At 42.4% G+C, this 17,516-nt stretch overlaps 1 protein-coding gene and 1 long non-coding RNA gene across 3 annotated transcripts in view; one reads left to right on the forward strand and one right to left on the reverse strand.

Moving 5' to 3' along the window:
• Window positions 1-17,516, forward strand: part of KIF16B (kinesin family member 16B) — a 717,875-nt gene that overhangs the window by 502,365 nt on the left and 197,994 nt on the right. For both annotated transcript variants that reach the window (XM_063918526.1, XM_063918527.1), the window contains 2 exons: window positions 2,419-2,541; window positions 11,960-12,049. In XM_063918526.1, the coding sequence (XP_063774596.1) occupies window positions 2,419-2,541; window positions 11,960-12,049 (213 nt within the window). The remainder of the gene's footprint in view (window positions 1-2,418; window positions 2,542-11,959; window positions 12,050-17,516) is intronic.
• The window catches only part of LOC134910459 (uncharacterized), a 42,672-nt gene continuing 35,539 nt past the window's right edge, over window positions 10,384-17,516 (reverse strand). Inside the window, exon 3 of the long non-coding RNA XR_010176204.1 lies at window positions 10,384-10,476. This is a non-coding gene — a long non-coding RNA (uncharacterized LOC134910459). The remainder of the gene's footprint in view (window positions 10,477-17,516) is intronic.

Here is a 17,516-nt window from a genome sequence, read left to right on the forward strand (position 1 = left end):
CACCAGAAGGCTCACACTAGTGAGAAGTAGCAATTAATGTGTTAAAAGGTGTTACATTTGTAAGAAGTAGCAGCTATGTGTTGAGGGTTTCATAGGTGGTAGGTAATAATTACAGTGTTAAAATGTCAACATTATTCATGTCTACATTATGAACATTTGAGTAGGCTGGGGTTAGGGTAAAATACTACTATCAACAAGTTAACAATGTCAGTGTCAACATGGAGACACCATCATCATGCTCAATGTCGACATTCTCGTGTGGACATTCTGAATGCTGAACTTTAATACCAAATGTATATAATGGGTCGGTATTCAAATACAGTGCATCTGGAAAGTATTCACAGCGCTTCACTTTTTCCTCATTTTGTTATGTTACAGCCTTATTCCAAAATGGAATAAATTCATTTTTGTACTCAAAATTCTACACACAATACCCCATATTGACAACGTGAAAAGTTTTTTTTCGAGATTTTTGCTAATTTTTAAAAAATAAAAAACTAAGAAATGTATTCACAGCCTTTGCTCAATACTTTGTTGACGCACCTTTGGCAGCAGTTACAGCCTCAAGTCTTTTTGAATATGATACCACAAGCTTGGCATACCTATCTTTGGGCAGTTTCGCCCATTCCTCTTTGCATCTCCTCTCAAGCTCCATCAGGTTGGATGGGAAGTGTAGGTGCACAGCCATTTTCAGATCTCTCCAGAGATGTTTATTCGGATTCAAGTCTGGGCTCTGGCTGGGCCACTCAAGGACCTTCACAGAGTTGTCCTGAAGCCACTCCTTTGATATCTTGGCTGTGTGCTTAGGGTCGTCCTGCTGAAAGATGAACTGTCGCCCTAGTCTGAGGTCAAGAGCGCTCTGGAGCAGGTTTTCATCCAGGATGTCTCTGTACATTGCTGCATTCATCTTTCCCTCTATCCTGATTAGTCTCTCAGTTCCTGCCGCTGAAAAACATCCCCACAGCATGATGCTGCCACCACCATGTTTCAGTGTAGGGTTGGTATTGGCCTGGTGATGAGCGGTGCCTTATTTCCTCCAAAATGACGCCTGGCATTCACGCCAAAGAGTTCAATCTTTGTCTCATCAGACCAGAGAATTTTGTTTCTCATAGTCTGAGAGTCGTTCAGGTGCATTTTGGCAAACTCCAAGCGGGCTGCCATGTGCTTTTTACTAAGGAGTGGCTTCCGTCTGGCCACTCTACCATACAGGCATGATTGGTGGATTGCTGCAGAGATGGTTGTCCTTCTGGAAGGTTCTCCTCACTCCACAGAGGAATGCTGTAGCACTGACAGAGTGACCATTTTCTCCCCCGATCGCTCAGTTTAGACGGCCGGCCAGCTCTAGGAAGAGTCCTGGTGGTTCCGAACTTCTTTCATTTACAGATGATGGAGGCCAATGTGCTCATTGGGACCGTTAAAGCAGCAGATATTTTTCTGTACTTTTCCCTGGATTTGTGCCTTGATACAATACTGTCTCGGAGGTTTACAGACAATTCCTTTGACTTCATGCTTGGTTTGTGCTCAGACATGCACTGTCAAGTGTGGGGCCTTTATATAGACAGGTGTGTGCCTTTCCAAATCATGTCCAATCAACTGAATTTACCACAGGTGTACTCCAATTAAGCTGTAGGAACATCTCAAGGATGATCAGTGGAAACAGGATGCATCTGAGCTCAATTTTGAGCTTCATGGAAAAGGCTGTGAATACTTATGTACATGTGATCTCATAGATTTTTTTAAAAAGATTTTTTTACAAAAGCTAAAAAAAAATTTTTGCCACGTTGTCATTATGGGGTATTGTGTGTAGAATTTTGAGGGCAAAAATAAATGTATTCCATTTTGCAATAAGACTGTAACATAACAAAATGTGTAGAAAGTGAAACGCTGTGAATACTTTCCGGATGCACTCTTATAGGTGAGAATATTACATGCTGCAAGTGTCAGGCTGGAGCTGTACAACATAGTGAAGCATTAATGTAAATGCTATGCAAATATCAATCAATATATCAATGCTGAAGTCAGTCATCAAAAAAAGAGTAAAAATCAGGTTAACATTAGTTACATAAAGAAGCATGCTAAAAATATATTCAACATTTCATGTCAATTAAAGGTTTATTTCACGGCCTCACATTTACAGTTGCTGTTTATTGCGCTCTTTGAATTACTGTGAAAGCTTTGTTGTTGCTCCCACTGAAAGAAATACATTGATTTCACAAAACCAGTCCTCCTCTAACTCCCAAACATGCACAACTGAAAGCTGTTAGCGGTCTGCAAATAACCTTGCAAAATGAATAAAGGTTCTTAATGATCTTTTGTAGTATTAGTGGTAATATTTTATTTTTGTGCTTTTGTAGCCATGCTCATATTTTCTTGGTTCATATTCAGTGCACCCTATCATTTTTTTTTCTTTTTCTTTAGCGGTTGGTATCGCACTCCTTAGGAGTGAATCCCGATGATCTGACAGATCCGGTCAGAGTAACTATACCTCGCTATGTTCTCTGTGGACAAGGAAAAGATGAACACTATGAGTTTGAAATAAAGGTAATTTTGTGGTCATTTTATTTTCTTTTTTATTAACAGATCTTTAAATTCTTTTTGTCCTTGTATAATCATTTTCGAAAATCCAGTTTTTGACACATCCGACTAAAGGAAAGTGATCTGAGATGAGATTGTATAGATGCAAACAGAAAAAAATCTATTTTGGGGCACACATACAGAGAAGATATGATTTTGATATTAAACTTAACTTTTAAAATTCACACTTAAAATATTGGGTAGACATCTTAATGGTTGGAAAATTAATTGTGACCTGATTATGATGTAGATATCAAATGAATAAATTTAATAATCTCTTATAGTGCGTAGTAAATACAGCGGAAAAACGTTCGAGTGAGCGTCAGTGAGAAAAAGTAAATGAGATTTGTATCTGATCACAAGTAATGTGTGGTCTCTGTAGTGTAGCACAGGGCAGACTGAGAAATTTGTTTCCCTGTGGCAGGAACAATGACAATGCGCGTTTCGCTCTAATGATCTTGATCAAAATACAGACTGACTCTATTCTCCTAAGGACAGTCTATCAACACACTCGCCACCAATCTTAGCATTCTGTGGGCAGATTAACATTTGGTTTGTCCATTCAGTTAGGAAATTAATAAAAAGAGACTGAAATATTGATTAAAGTACTTACTTTTGGTTGCTCGGCAGTATGTCTGCATCCTAATCATGTGACAGTTTATTTTATGACCATGCATATGTCTGTCCAATATTTTCAGGGTAAATATAGAAAGCTTAGCTTTAAATATAACAATCATATCTTTATTATTTTTCTTTGTATCAGTGTGCCCTAAAAATTTGTTTTTTATTTTGCGTCTACACAATCCCTTGTCAGAGTTCTTCAACTCTTGGTAATGCCGCCAATGTATTTACATATTTTTCAGTATATTACCCATGTACAGTATTTTTCAGATAAGTTGTCTTTTTTAGTCAACATACATTTTATCTTCGGAATTCAACCCAAAACCGTCCAATAATTTAAAGCGAATGCGGAACATTCCCTACATTTTGCAGCCAATGGCCTTGCTACAAGGCAGATAATGCAATGTCCTGCAGATCATCTCTCTGCTGATCACTTGCCCAGTTTACACGTATAGCACCATAGTTGCAAACTATATCCCTATTTTTCAAGGACAGTCCTAAATGTTAAAGATGTGTCCCTGGAAATGTTTGCTACTATAACTGACCCTAATTTTTTGTACAGTAAGGATGGTAATAGATTGTAGAAATATATCTTTTATATCAATATTTCTTATGCCAATGATTTCACTATCGATAGTGAGTTTCCACTGTTGACTCACTTTCAACATTTTCTTTCAATATTGTTGTTTTCTGATTGGCTCCAGAGGCCAGCCAACCCCAACCTACCCCTTCTATCCTATTTGGGAAGTCCCTGTGCAGAGCTACAACCAGTAACCGCAGCACACTGAGTCTGCACCAGTGGTTCTAAAACTCTGTCTTCAAGGCACTCTAACACTTCAGGTTTTAAGGATATCCAACACAGGTGAATAATTTAATTAGTAGCTCTAGTCAGTTTGATTTTACCATCTGTGCACAAGCTTGGATATCTTTAAACCGTGGACTAAAAGGGTGTCTTGAGGACTCCGTTTGGGAAACCCAGCTCTGCACTGTTTTGTTCTGTCATGTGATTCATTGCACACAGGAGGTGAGACTGGCCTGTATTACGTTAACAGATTCAGATGTTTTATCTATCGATCGGTTGTTGTTGTTTCTCCATATTGATGGAAATCTCAAAATAACTGATAATTCTTATACAATTCCCGTCCCTACTGTACAGTACTTTGTTTCTTTTCTATGCACAGGCTGCAATTTTTCCTGCTTATTGTTCCAGCTTTATAAATTATTTGTTTGCAAATTACAAAAAAAGACTTACTTTATTGAACATGTCGTAATGCTTGGTGTATTGCATCCACTTTAGGCTGCACCCACTTTGCTTTAATGTAACACCTATCCACTTACAGTAGGCTGCACACATCACGCCTTGCTTTGATGTACTGCCTGTCCACTTACAGTAGGCTGCACACATCACGCCTTGCTTTGATGTACTGCCTGTCCACTTACAGTAGGCTGCATCCAGCATGCCTTGCTTTGATGTACTGCCTGTCCACTTACAGTAGGCTGCATCCAGCATGCCTTGCTCTAATGTACTGCATATCCACTTACAGTAGGCTGCACCCAGCATGCCTTGCTTTGATGTACTGCCTGTCCACTTACAGTAGGCTGCATCCAGCATGCATTGCTTTGATGTACTGCATATCCACTTATAGTAGGCTGCACCCAGCATGCCTTGCTTTAATGTACTGCATATCCACTTACAGTAGGCTGCACCCAGCATGCCTTGCTTTGATGTACTGCCTGTCCACTTACAGTAGGCTGCATCCAGCATGCATTGCTTTGATGTACTGCATATCCACTTACAGTAGGCTGCACCCAGCACGCCTTGCATTAATGTACCCGCCTATTCACTTACAATAGGCTGCATCCAGCACGCCTTGCATTAATGTACCGCCTATCCACTTACATTAGGCTGCACCCAGCATGCCTTGCTTTAATGTACTGCCTATCCACTTACAGTAGGCTGCACCCAGCATGCCTTGCTTTGATGTACTGCCTATCCACTTACAGTAGGCTGCACCCAGCATGCATTGCTTTAATGTACTGCCTATCCACTTACAGTAGGCTGCACCCAGCACGCCTTGCATTAATGTACTGCCTATCCACTTACAGTAGGCTGCACCCAGCATGCATTGCTTTAATGTACTGCCTATCCACTTACAGTAGGCTGCACCCAGCACGCCTTGCATTAATGTACTGCCTATCCACTTACAGTAGGCTGCATCCAGCACGCCTTGCATTAATGTACTGCCTATCCACTTACAGTAGGCTGCACCCAGCATGTCTTGCTTTAATGTACTGCCTATCCACTTACAGTAGGCTGTACCCAGCACGCCTTGCATTAATGTACTGCCTATCCACTTACAATAGGCTGCATCCAGCATGCCTTGCTTTAATGTACTGCCTATCCACTTACAGTAGGCTGCATCCAGCATGCCTTGCTTTAATGTACTGCATATCCACTGACAGTAGGCTGCACCCAGCATGCCTTGCTTTGATGTACTGCATATCCACTTACAGTAGGCTGCACCCAGCATGCCTTGCTTTGATGTACTGTATATCCACTTACATTAGGCTGCACCCAGCATGCCTTGCATTAATGTACTGCCTGTCCACTTACAGTAGGCTGCACCCAGCATGCCTTGCTTTAATGTACTGCCTATCCACTTACAGTAGGCTGCACCCAGCACGCCTTGCATTAATGTACTGCATATCCACTTACAGTAGGCTGCACCCAGCATGCCTTGCTTTGATGTACTGCATATCCACTTACAGTAGGCTGCACCCAGCATGCCTTGCTTTGATGTACTGGATATCCACTTACATTAGGCTGCACCCAGCATGCCTTGCTTTAATGTACAGCCTATCCACTTACAGTAGGCTGCACCCAGCATGCCTTGCATTAATGTACCGCCTATCCACTTACAATAGGCTGCATCCAGCACGCCTTGCATTAATGTACCGCCTATCCACTTACAATAGGCTGCATCCAGCACGCCTTGCATTAATGTACTGCCTGTCCACTTACAGTAGGCTGCACCCAGCATGTCTTGCTTTAATGTACTGCCTATCCACTTACAGTAGGCTGCACCCAGCACGCCTTGCATTAATGTACTGCCTATCCACTTACAATAGGCTGCATCCAGCATGCCTTGCTTTAATGTACTGCCTATCCACTTACAGTAGGCTGCATCCAGCACGCCTTGCATTAATGTACTGCCTATCCGCTTACAATAGGCTGCATCCAGCACGCCTTGCATTAATGTACTGCCTATCCACTTACAGTAGGCTGCATCCAGCATGCCTTGCTTTGATGTACTGCATATCCACTTACAGTAGGCTGCACCCAGCATACCTTGCTTTGATGTACTGCATATCCACTTACATTAGGCTGCACCCAGCATGCCTTGCTTTAATGTACTGCCTATCCACTTACAGTAGGCTGCATCCAGCATGCCTTGCATTAATGTACCGCCTATCCACTTACAATAGGCTGCATCCAGCACGCCTTGCATTAATGTACTGCCTATCCACTTACAGTAGGCTGCACCCAGCATGCCTTGCTTTTATTGTACTGCCTATCCACTTACAGTAGGCTGCACCCAGCATGCCTTGCATTAATGTACTGCCTATCCACTTACAGTAGGCTGCACCCAGCATGCCTTGCTTTAATGTACTGCCTATCCACTTACAGTAGGCTGCACCCAGCATGTCTTGCTTTATTGTACTGCCTATCCACTTACAGTAGGCTGCATCCAGCATGCCTTGCTTTAATGTACTGCCTATCCACTTACAGTAGGCTGCACCCAGCATGCCTTGCTTTGATGTACTGCATATCCACTTACATTAGGCTGCACCCAGCATGCATTGCTTTAATGTACTGCCTATCCACTTACAGTAGGCTGCACCCAGCATGCCTTGTTTTAATGTACTGCCTATCCACTTACAGTAGGCTGCACCCAGCATGCCTTGCTTTATTGTACTGCCTATCCACTTACAGTAGGCTGCACCCAGCATGCCTTGCTTTGATGTACTGCATATCCACTTACAGTAGGCTGCACCCAGCATGCCTTGCTTTGATGTACTGCCTGTCCACTTACAGTAGGCTGCACCCAGCATGCCTTGCATTAATGTACCGCCTATCCACTTACATTAGGCTGCACCCAGCATGCCTTGCTTTAATGTACTGCCTATCCACTTACAATAGGCTGCATCCAGCACGCCTTGCATTAATGTACCGCCTATCCACTTACATTAGGCTGCACCCAGCATGCCTTGCTTTATTGTACTGCCTATCCACTTACAGTAGGCTGCACCCAGCATGTCTTGCTTTAATGTACTGCATATCCACTTACAGTAGGCTGCACCCAGCATGCCTTGCATTAATGTACTGCCTATCCACTTACATTAGGCTGCACCCAGCATGCCTTGCTTTGATGTACTGCCTATCCACTTACAGTAGGCTGCACCCAGCATGTCTTGCTTTACTGTACTGCATATCCACTTACAGTAGGCTGCACCCAGCATGCCTTGCTTTGATGTACTGCATATCCACTTACAGTAGGCTGCACCCAGCATGCCTTGCTTTGATGTACTGCATATCCACTTACATTAGGCTGCACCCAGCATGCCTTGCATTAATGTACTGCCTATCCACTTACAGTAGGCTGCACCCAGCATGCCTTGCTTTATTGTACTGCCTATCCACTTACAGTAGGCTGCATCCAGCATGTCTTGCTTTAATGTACTGCCTATCCACTTACATTAGGCTGCACCCAGCACGCCTTGCATTAATGTACCGCCTATCCACTTACAATAGGCTGCATCCAGCACGCCTTGCTTTAATGTACTGCCTGTCCACTTACAGTAGGCTGCACCCAGCATGTCTTGCTTTAATGTACTGCCTATCCACTTACAGTAGGCTGCACCCAGCACGCCTTGCATTAATGTACTGCCTATCCACTTACAATAGGCTGCATCCAGCATGCCTTGCTTTAATGTACTGCCTATCCACTTACAGTAGGCTGCATCCAGCATGCCTTGCTTTAATGTACTGCATATCCACTTACAGTAGGCTGCACCCAGTATGCCTTGCTTTGATGTACTGCCTATCCACTTACAGTAGGCTGCACCCAGCATGCCTTGCATTAATGTACCGCCTATCCACTTACAATAGGCTGCATCCAGCACGCCTTGCATTAATGTACCGCCTATCCACTTACAATAGGCTGCATCCAGCACCCCTTGCATTAATGTACTGCCTATCCACTTACATTAGGCTGCACCCAGCATGCCTTGCTTTAATGTACTGCCTATCCACTTACAATAGGCTGCACCCAGCATGCCTTGCTTTATTGTACTGCCTATCCACTTACAGTAGGCTGCATCCAGCATGTCTTGCTTTAATGTACTGCCTGTCCACTTACAGTAGGCTGCACCCAGCATGCCTTGCTTTAATGTACTGCCTATCCACTTACAGTAGGCTGCACCCAGCATGCCTTGCTTTATTGTACTGCCTATCCACTTACAGTAGGCTGCATCCAGCATGTCTTGCTTTAATGTACTGCAGTGCCTATCCACTTACATTAGGCTGCACCCAGCATGCCTTGCATTAATGTACTACCTATCCACTTACATTAGGCTGCACCCAACATGCCTTGCTTTGATGTACTGCCTGTCCACTTACAGTAGGCTGCATCCAGCATGCCTTGCTTTGATGTACTGCATATCCACTTACAGTAGGCTGCACCCAGCATGCCTTGCTTTGATGTACTGCATATCCACTTACAGTAGGCTGCACCCAGCATGCCTTGCTTTGATGTACTGCATATCCACTTACAGTAGGCTGCACCCAGCATGCCTTGCTATGATGTACTGCCTGTCCACTTACAGTAGGCTGCACCCAGCATGCCTTGCATTAATGTACTGCCTATCCACTTACATTAGGCTGCACCCAGCATGCCTTGCTTTAATGTACTGCCTATCCACTTACAATAGGCTGCATCCAGCACGCCTTGCATTAATGTACTGCCTATCCACTTACATTAGGCTGCACCCAGCATGCCTTGCTTTGATGTACTGCCTATCCACTTACAGTAGGCTGCACCCAGCATGCCTTGCTTTGATGTACTGCCTGTCCACTTACAGTAGGCTGCACCCAGCATGCATTGCTTTAATGTACCGCATATCCACTTACATTAGGCTGCACCCAGCATGCATTGCTTTAATGTACTGCCTATCCACTTACATTAGGCTGCACCCAGCATGCCTTGCTTTAATGTACAGCCTATCCACTTACAGTAGGCTGCACCCAGCATGCCTTGCTTTAATCTACCGCCTATCCACTTACAGTAGGCTGCACCCAGCATTGCTTGCTTTAATGTACTGCCTATCCACTTACAGTAGGCTGCACCCAGCATCCATTGCTTTAATGTACCGCATATCCACTTACAGTAGGCTGCACCCAGCATGCCTTGCTTTAATGTACTGCCTATCCACTTACAGTAGGTAGCACCCAGCACGCCTTGCTTTAATGTACGGTCTATCCACTTACAGTAGGCTGCACCCAGCATGCCTTGCATTAATGTACTGCCTATCCACTTACAGTAGGCTGCACCCAGCATGCCTTGCTTTAATGTACTGCCTATCCACTTACAATAGGCTGCATCCAGCATGCCTTGCTTTAATGTACTGCCTATCCACTTACAGTAGGCTGCACCCAGCATGCATTGCTTTAATGTACTGCCTATCCACTTACAGTAGGCTGCATCCAGCATGCCTTTCTTTAATGTACAGTATTGCCCTGCAGCTAAGTGCATTTGGAAATGTGCTGGCATTTATTGAACCATAGTATCTTTCTCGTGTGACTTCCTGGGTCTGAAGGGGTTAACACTCTTCAAATTCTTTACATATTATTAATTTCCCCCAAAGTCACAAAATTTACTAGATACACCACACTAGATTCCTAAATTATAATATAACAGTCTGCTTAACATTATTTATTGCCAGAATGGCTACCGTTAGAGCAGAGCTAAAAGACAGAAGGTACAGTATTACATTTTTATGTTTAAGCTGAGGGAATTTAGCCACAGTTATCGTACAGAAATGATAGAAGATGACATACAATAAAAAAAATAATTAACAAGAGACATAAAATACAATAAGATAAAAATTCAGTATTATACATACCTATTGGCTGCCTGGGAGTTAGGAGAATCAGTCTGGTATCTCAAAATATGAGAATACTGTTTGTTTGTCTGTCAAGGGGGAGCAGAACTGAGATTCAGCCTGGCATATAGAGGTAATTAGTATTACTTGTATGACTCTGGATACTTAAAATAGGAATAAAATCACGATTTACTAGATTAGACAGTTTGCATCAATTAATTCATAGTTTTACTTTGGTGAAAATGGTGATTTTGATAAATGTTAAAATCATTTCATTTTCTTTCCTTTTTTACAATTAAAAGTGATTTACTATGTAAACATTGGAACTTTCCCATTCATTTCAGTGTTAACACACTAAACATAGAAACACCATTGAAATAAATGAACCATTGAAATGAATAGAACTGTACAGCATTGAAATTTGTTTTTAACTCTCCAAGTAGTATCTATTGATATGAGATTGAGGTTAAGAGTCTCAAGTACTCCCCTTCACCAGCAGCCAATCAGAAGGCCAGTAAGATATGTCCCCTGAGATTGGCTGACAGTACAGTGAAGTCCCCGACACTCAATGCTTTGATCATCAGGCAGAACCTTTTTCTCTCCGACTCCAACTGGACTATATAGCGAATGGAGGCAGAAGAAAAGTTTATTTACCATTGTACTACCACCAATCAAGAATAAAGAAAAAAACATTTTAATTTAAAAAAAGTAATACATGTGGATTTAAGAGAGTGTTTTATTCAAATAAAAGTTGTGTTATTTAATTGTTAGTTTAGGAACCTCTGTCCATCCATTATATTGGGATACATTTGTCATTTTCCAATATTCATTACATCAACCCTCTCCAGTACGGCCAGGAGGAATCTTGGAGCTTTTCAGCATGGGTGCTGTTTGCATCCACCCACACATAGATGGACCAACCTAGGGTTACTGTTCACTGTGAAGTGGTCTTCATTTAGTAGTAACTTGCCCACATTGCCTGATTACTTATATGGTATGCGGTTGAATTACCGGCTGTTGGGATCCCGGCGGTCAGGATACCGACGCCCGAATCCCAACACGATCCCATTTATATATGTATTATATATATATATATATATATATATATATATATAATATTTTGTTTTGTTTTATCGCATTTTTTTTAATGCAACATTCATTGTCTGGAAAACAGCGGTGGTCATTTTCTTGTATCACGTCACCTCCGGAAAGGGAGGCGGAGGGCCGACCTCCAGCACACAGATGTAGTCATTACTAATTCTTCTCCCCAATGTTTCCTCTACGTTGGCTTTGCCCACTGACTTTAGGGGAAATGCCAAACACTCTCTTTGGGAGATCACTCTCCAATTTGGGAGCCCCTGGGACAATCCGGGAGAACCAGCAATTACTCATATAATGGCAATGCTTGCTGAGCATGTTCACAGTAAATGCTTTCATTATATATACAAAATTATTTGTAGCATACATAGAATATTTTTTTTCTTTGATATATTCCAGTTTTTGCGCATCTCTTACATATATAACAAAGATACACAAAGCATATTTTGCCCCACACAATTAGATTGAGCAGATTTGTTTTATTTTATTGTATTTTATTTTATAGATAACAGTCTTGGAAGAAACCTGGACGGTATTCAGGCGATACAGCCGATTCAGAGAAATGCATAAAACATTCAAGCTAAAGTATCCAGAGGTACGCTATCACTTCTTATCTTATGTACACCTCTTTTTCCAATGTTTTTATATGCATAATTAAATCAACATCTACAGGGGTAGATGGGGCACTACCCAATGTACATAGACACAGTAGATATGTAGCTCACAGGGGCACTACCCAATGTACATAGACACAGTAGATGTGTAGCTCACAGCTAGTATTATAAATATGTGATGGCAGATTCGTCAGCATTGGATAAACTGTGCATAACCCTAAATCCTCGCCTCTTTGTTTGACCAACGTTACTCTAACTGTGGTTGTGTATTGTGCCCAGCTCATAAAGCATACACTTTTCTATAGAAATGCACCTTTTATTCAGATGTTTTGCAAGGATTACTTTCTAAGATGAGCACAACTCTGTTCACTTAGCGTGGACTGCTGGTTAGCAAAAAACATCCTATGCATGGGCTACTGAGTGTCTATACCTCCCTATGCATGGGTTACTGAGTGTCTGTACCTCCCTATGCATGGGTTATTGAGTGTCTGTACCTCCCTATGCATGGGTTACTGAGTGTCTGTACCTCCCTATGCATGGGCTACTGAGTGTCTGTACCTCCCTATGCATGGGTTACTGAGTGTCTGTACCTCCCTATGCATGGGCTACTGAGTGTATGTACCTCCCTATGCATGGGTTACTGAGTGTCTGTACCTCCCTATGCATGGGTTACTGAGTGTCTGTACCTCCCTATGCATGGGCTACTGAGTGTCTGTACCTCCCTATGCATGGGCTACTGAGTGTCTGTACCTCCCTATGCATGGGATACTGAGTGTCTGTACCTCCCTATGCATGGGATACTGAGTGTCTGTACCTCCCTATGCATGGGATACTGAGTGTCTGTACCTCCCTATGCATGGGTTACTGAGTGTCTGTACCTCCCTATGCATGGGCTACTGAGTGTCTGTACCTCCCTATGCATGGGTTACTGAGTGTCTGTACCTCCATATGCATGGGTTACTGAGTGTCTGTACCTCCCTATGCATGGGCTACTGAGTGTCTGTACCTCCCTATGCATGGACTACTGAGTGTCTGTACCTCCCTATGCATGGGCTACTGAGTGTCTGTATCTCCCTATGCATGGGCTACTGAGTGTCTGTACCTCCCTATGCATGGGATACGGAGTGTCTGTACCTCCCTATGCATGGGCTATGGAGTGTCTGTACCTCCCTATGCATGGGCTACTGAGTGTCTGTACCTCCCTATGCATGGGCTACTGAGTGTCTGTACCTCCCTATGCTTTGGATACTGTGGATGACCGTGAGTTTATAGCCGGCCGGCTCAACTGTTGAATAGGATATCTCTGTGGGCATAACTGCTTGTTGTATGCATAATTGCATGATGCTATACTAACATCTCAGCACCCGGACCCCAGTGCTAAGGGGATTAGGGAATGTGCTCCCAGATCGGTGTGCTTCATTAATTGCCTGCTATCAGAGACTGCCTATTAACAAACACTTCTGCTTTAAAGAGATTACTAATCACAAGCTCATTACTGCTGCTTTGTCTTTGCATCAATCAATTCTTGGGACATTTTTGCTATTCCACAAAACCCCGGTTGTGCAGGGGTAGAGCAACTGAAGTACAATTACATTTTGCTGCATATCGAATTAGTCCTATGGACATTTGAATATTTGCGTAACATTGCAGGGACGCCTGCTTTGTTATACGAGTCATCTGTGAATAGATGCAAGAATTAGATTAATATCTCTAGGTGTTTAATAGTATAATATTCTGATACAGGTTGAGTATCCCATATCCAAATATTCCGAAATACGGAATATTCCGAAATACTGACTTTTTTGAGTGAGAGTGAGATAGTGAAACCTTTGTTTTTTGATGGCTCAATGTACACAAACTTTGTTTAATACACAAAGTTATTAAAAATATTGTATTAAATGTCCTTCAGGCTGTGTGTATAAGGTGTATATGAAACATAAATGAATTGTGTGAATGTACACATACTTTGTTTAATGCACAAAGTTATAAAAAATATTGGCTAAAATGACCTTCAGGCTGTGTGTATATGGTGTATATGTAACATAAATGCATTCTGTGCTTAGATTTAGGTCCCATTGCCATGATATCTCATTATGGTATGCAATTATTCCGAAATACGGAAAAATCCGATATCCAAAATACCTCTGGTCCCAAGCATTTTGGATAAGGGAGACTCAACCTGTATATGTGTTTATTTTATGATAGGAATTACTGAATATATAAACTAGTAATTTTACTGTTGTATTTATACCGGCCGGTAACTGGGGGAATTGTTTTCTTTTATACTGTGATATTGAATAAATGTCTCATTTTGGATGATATGCGCAGTTCCATTTTTTCTTTTCTTTGGATACTGAGTCTCTGTATCTCCCTATGCATGGGATATTGAGAAGCTGTCCCAACCTACACAAAGCCACATACTCCAAGACTTTGCTTTACGTTATTATACTACATTATATCAGGGCTGCTACAAAAGCATATGTCCTGGTGTTCTAGAAATCCTAAGGAAGAAATTTGGGAGGAACATACACCTCTTCAGTCATTTTTTCCAGTGTGCATGTGTGCCAGTATATATATACAATAGGTATATATTATATATGGGATATTTGTCCTCTACAGTAAATTATAAGAATATCACAGTCTGAGGAATGCCACGGTTATTTTTTTTTTTTTATGTTTGTGATAATTTAAAGTAGGGGTATATTATTATTTATTGTTCATAAGTTTTCATAAAAAGATGAGTATACAGTAGTACTTCTGTCTGTAAAGCCGCCTGCAACACACAGCATGATAGCAATATTCACAATAGAACCAGACACCTTCTCCAGATCTTACAGGAATTATGACCTTGTACAAGCCCTGCCTCACTATTTTAAATGGCTGTAGACAGGGGCGGATTGGGAACAAAAAGCGGCCCTGGAAAAATTTGTACTAGTGGCCCCACTTGGGCAGCACCAGAGGTGTAAGGTCTAGCCATGGGCCATGTCAGCAGCACCCTCACCCCAAGACTTTCCAGATAGTGGGGATGTCCCGCATCAAGGGGAAGTTAAAGGGAAATAAAATTAAATATTATGAGCACATTATATGATACACCTTTAGAATTTAGGAAACTATATAAGTCTTTAGAAAGATATATTTTCTTGCTTATTACACCAACCGTATCCCAATCACTATTCACTCAATCTTATATGTCAGCCAAGAAGGCAGACAGAGCATACACTAGAACATCTGCAATCAAAGGCTAAGTGGCAAAGTCATTTTCATATATGCAAATTGTTTGGCATCTTATTCATCATGTCTATAAATAGGACCACGTCCTCAAACAAAACAGGCCCCGAGGGTGCGTCGGCCCACCGGGAATCTTCCCTGTAGGCCCTATGGCCGGTCCGCCTCTGGCTGCAGAAGACACAGTGTCAGTGATTGCTGCTTCTGGTTGGTCCTCCTGAGTAAAACCTCTTCTGCAGTGTCACACAGACCTGGTTATCAGCTGGGTGCAATAATATTAAAATAAATATATGTGGATAAGACAATGGCGGTTAGTCGATAAGAGCTGCCTATATGTATTCTGGTGGAACCAATCCACTAATATACAAGCAGTTACAATAGGTGTTGAATGCACCTTGGGCACGCGCCAGCTTATCGGGGCCAATTAAATAGCCCTCACCGGCCGATACTTATCACCCGGCACCCCGGGCCAAATTGAATATCCCCCAGAGTGTTACAGGAAGAAAATCTTTCTGCCTATTCTGTGTTCCTTCTAAAAGATGTTGCTGCTCTTTTCCTTTCATCTTCAGAATCATGTGAGTAGGAGAGGGGCACCGAAAACCCACTCCACCTGCTTGAAACAGGACCAGCAGTATAAATCAAAATTTGGAAATATTGCACATTCCAAGTACAGATTGCTGTCATTTCTTATATTAGCCTCATTATCTCCACCAAAAATTACACTGGGGTTGATGTACGTATCAAGGATTGAGAAGAGTGGAGAAGTGGACCAGTGGATGAATTGTCCATAGCAATCATTCAGCTTCTAGAAAAAGTCTTAAGTGGGTTTAGCCAGTGCCTCCTGAGCCATTTAGCTCACCGCATGTCTCTGGTACACAATGGGCCGATATCAGCTTGATATGTAATTTTGGATTCAGAGCGACATAATGGACATATCACTCAGTGTGTATGCCTGATATGTGGGTGCCTGCAGTCGCTAGCAATGTTGCCAGGTTTATTGTGCTGCGCGTCAAGCCTAGCAAAAAAGCTAGCGACTGCGGCATGTATAATGAAGGAAAGAGTGATATTTCGTACTGACCTTCATTACGTGACTCAGTGGGGGAAATTCAAATGTTTGAAAAGTCAGTTGGGTGTCTGTTTTTTCCTATCTAATAGACAGGAAAAAACAGACACCCAACCGACTTTTCAAACATTTGAATTTCCCCCAATATGTTCCCAGGATCTGACAAGAGGCCTAATTCAGACCTGATTGCAGCAGCAAATTTGTTAGCAGTTGGGCAAAACCATGTGCACTGCAGGGGGGAGCAGATATAACATGTGCAGAGAGTTAAGGGGGGTACTCACGGAGCGATCGCTGCTTAAAATCTAAGCAATCTGACTAGATTGCTTAGATTTTAAGCACGATCGCTCCGTGTGTAGCCCCCTCAGCGATAGCGATGCGCAGCCCCGCGCATCGCTATCGCTGCTGCTAGATTGGCCTGCATGCAGGCCAATCTAGCGGGTCGCTCACTTCACCCGCTGGGTGAAGTGAGCGGCCCCCCCCGTCTCCCCCCGCACGCTCAGCACAGATCGCGCTGTGCTGAGCGCCGGGAGAGATGTGTGCTGAGCGGTTCGCTCAGCACACATCTCTCTGCCATCGGCCAGTGAGTACTGGCCTTTAGATTAGGTGGGGTGTGTTTAAACTGAAATCTAAATTGCAGTGTAAAGATAAAGCAGCCAGTATTTACCCTGCACAGAACAATATAACCCACCCAAATCTAACTCTCTCTGGATGTTATATCTGCCACACCTGCAGTGCACATGGTTTTGCGCATTAGCTAACAAATTTGCTGCTGCGATCAGGTCTGAATTTGGCCCTAAGTGTACTTTGGGATAACATATTGTCTGGGATTAGTTACTATGGGCAACTTCTCCACTCGTCCGCTTCATTACTTTATCGTGCCGAGATATAGTACTAGAGAGACTTTTTTTTTTTTTAAGGGATTTTCATATACATACGTATAATACTTCTTTAAATGAGAGACGCATATTGTAATATATTTATAAACTTCAGATATACAGGAGCCATCCGTATTGTGACTGTAAATCACTTTTACGGGTAAATTTGCTAAACACTTCTTGGCGTGTCTAAACAGAATATTTAATATGACAATTATGATAAAAGCACTGGTAAAGTAATACATGGGAAATTTATTTGTCCCAGCTTATTGACCTTTATGTTTT

Source organism: Pseudophryne corroboree, chromosome 4 (assembly GCF_028390025.1).
Source record: "Pseudophryne corroboree isolate aPseCor3 chromosome 4, aPseCor3.hap2, whole genome shotgun sequence".
In the NCBI taxonomy this organism is placed as follows: Eukaryota; Metazoa; Chordata; class Amphibia; order Anura; family Myobatrachidae; genus Pseudophryne; species Pseudophryne corroboree.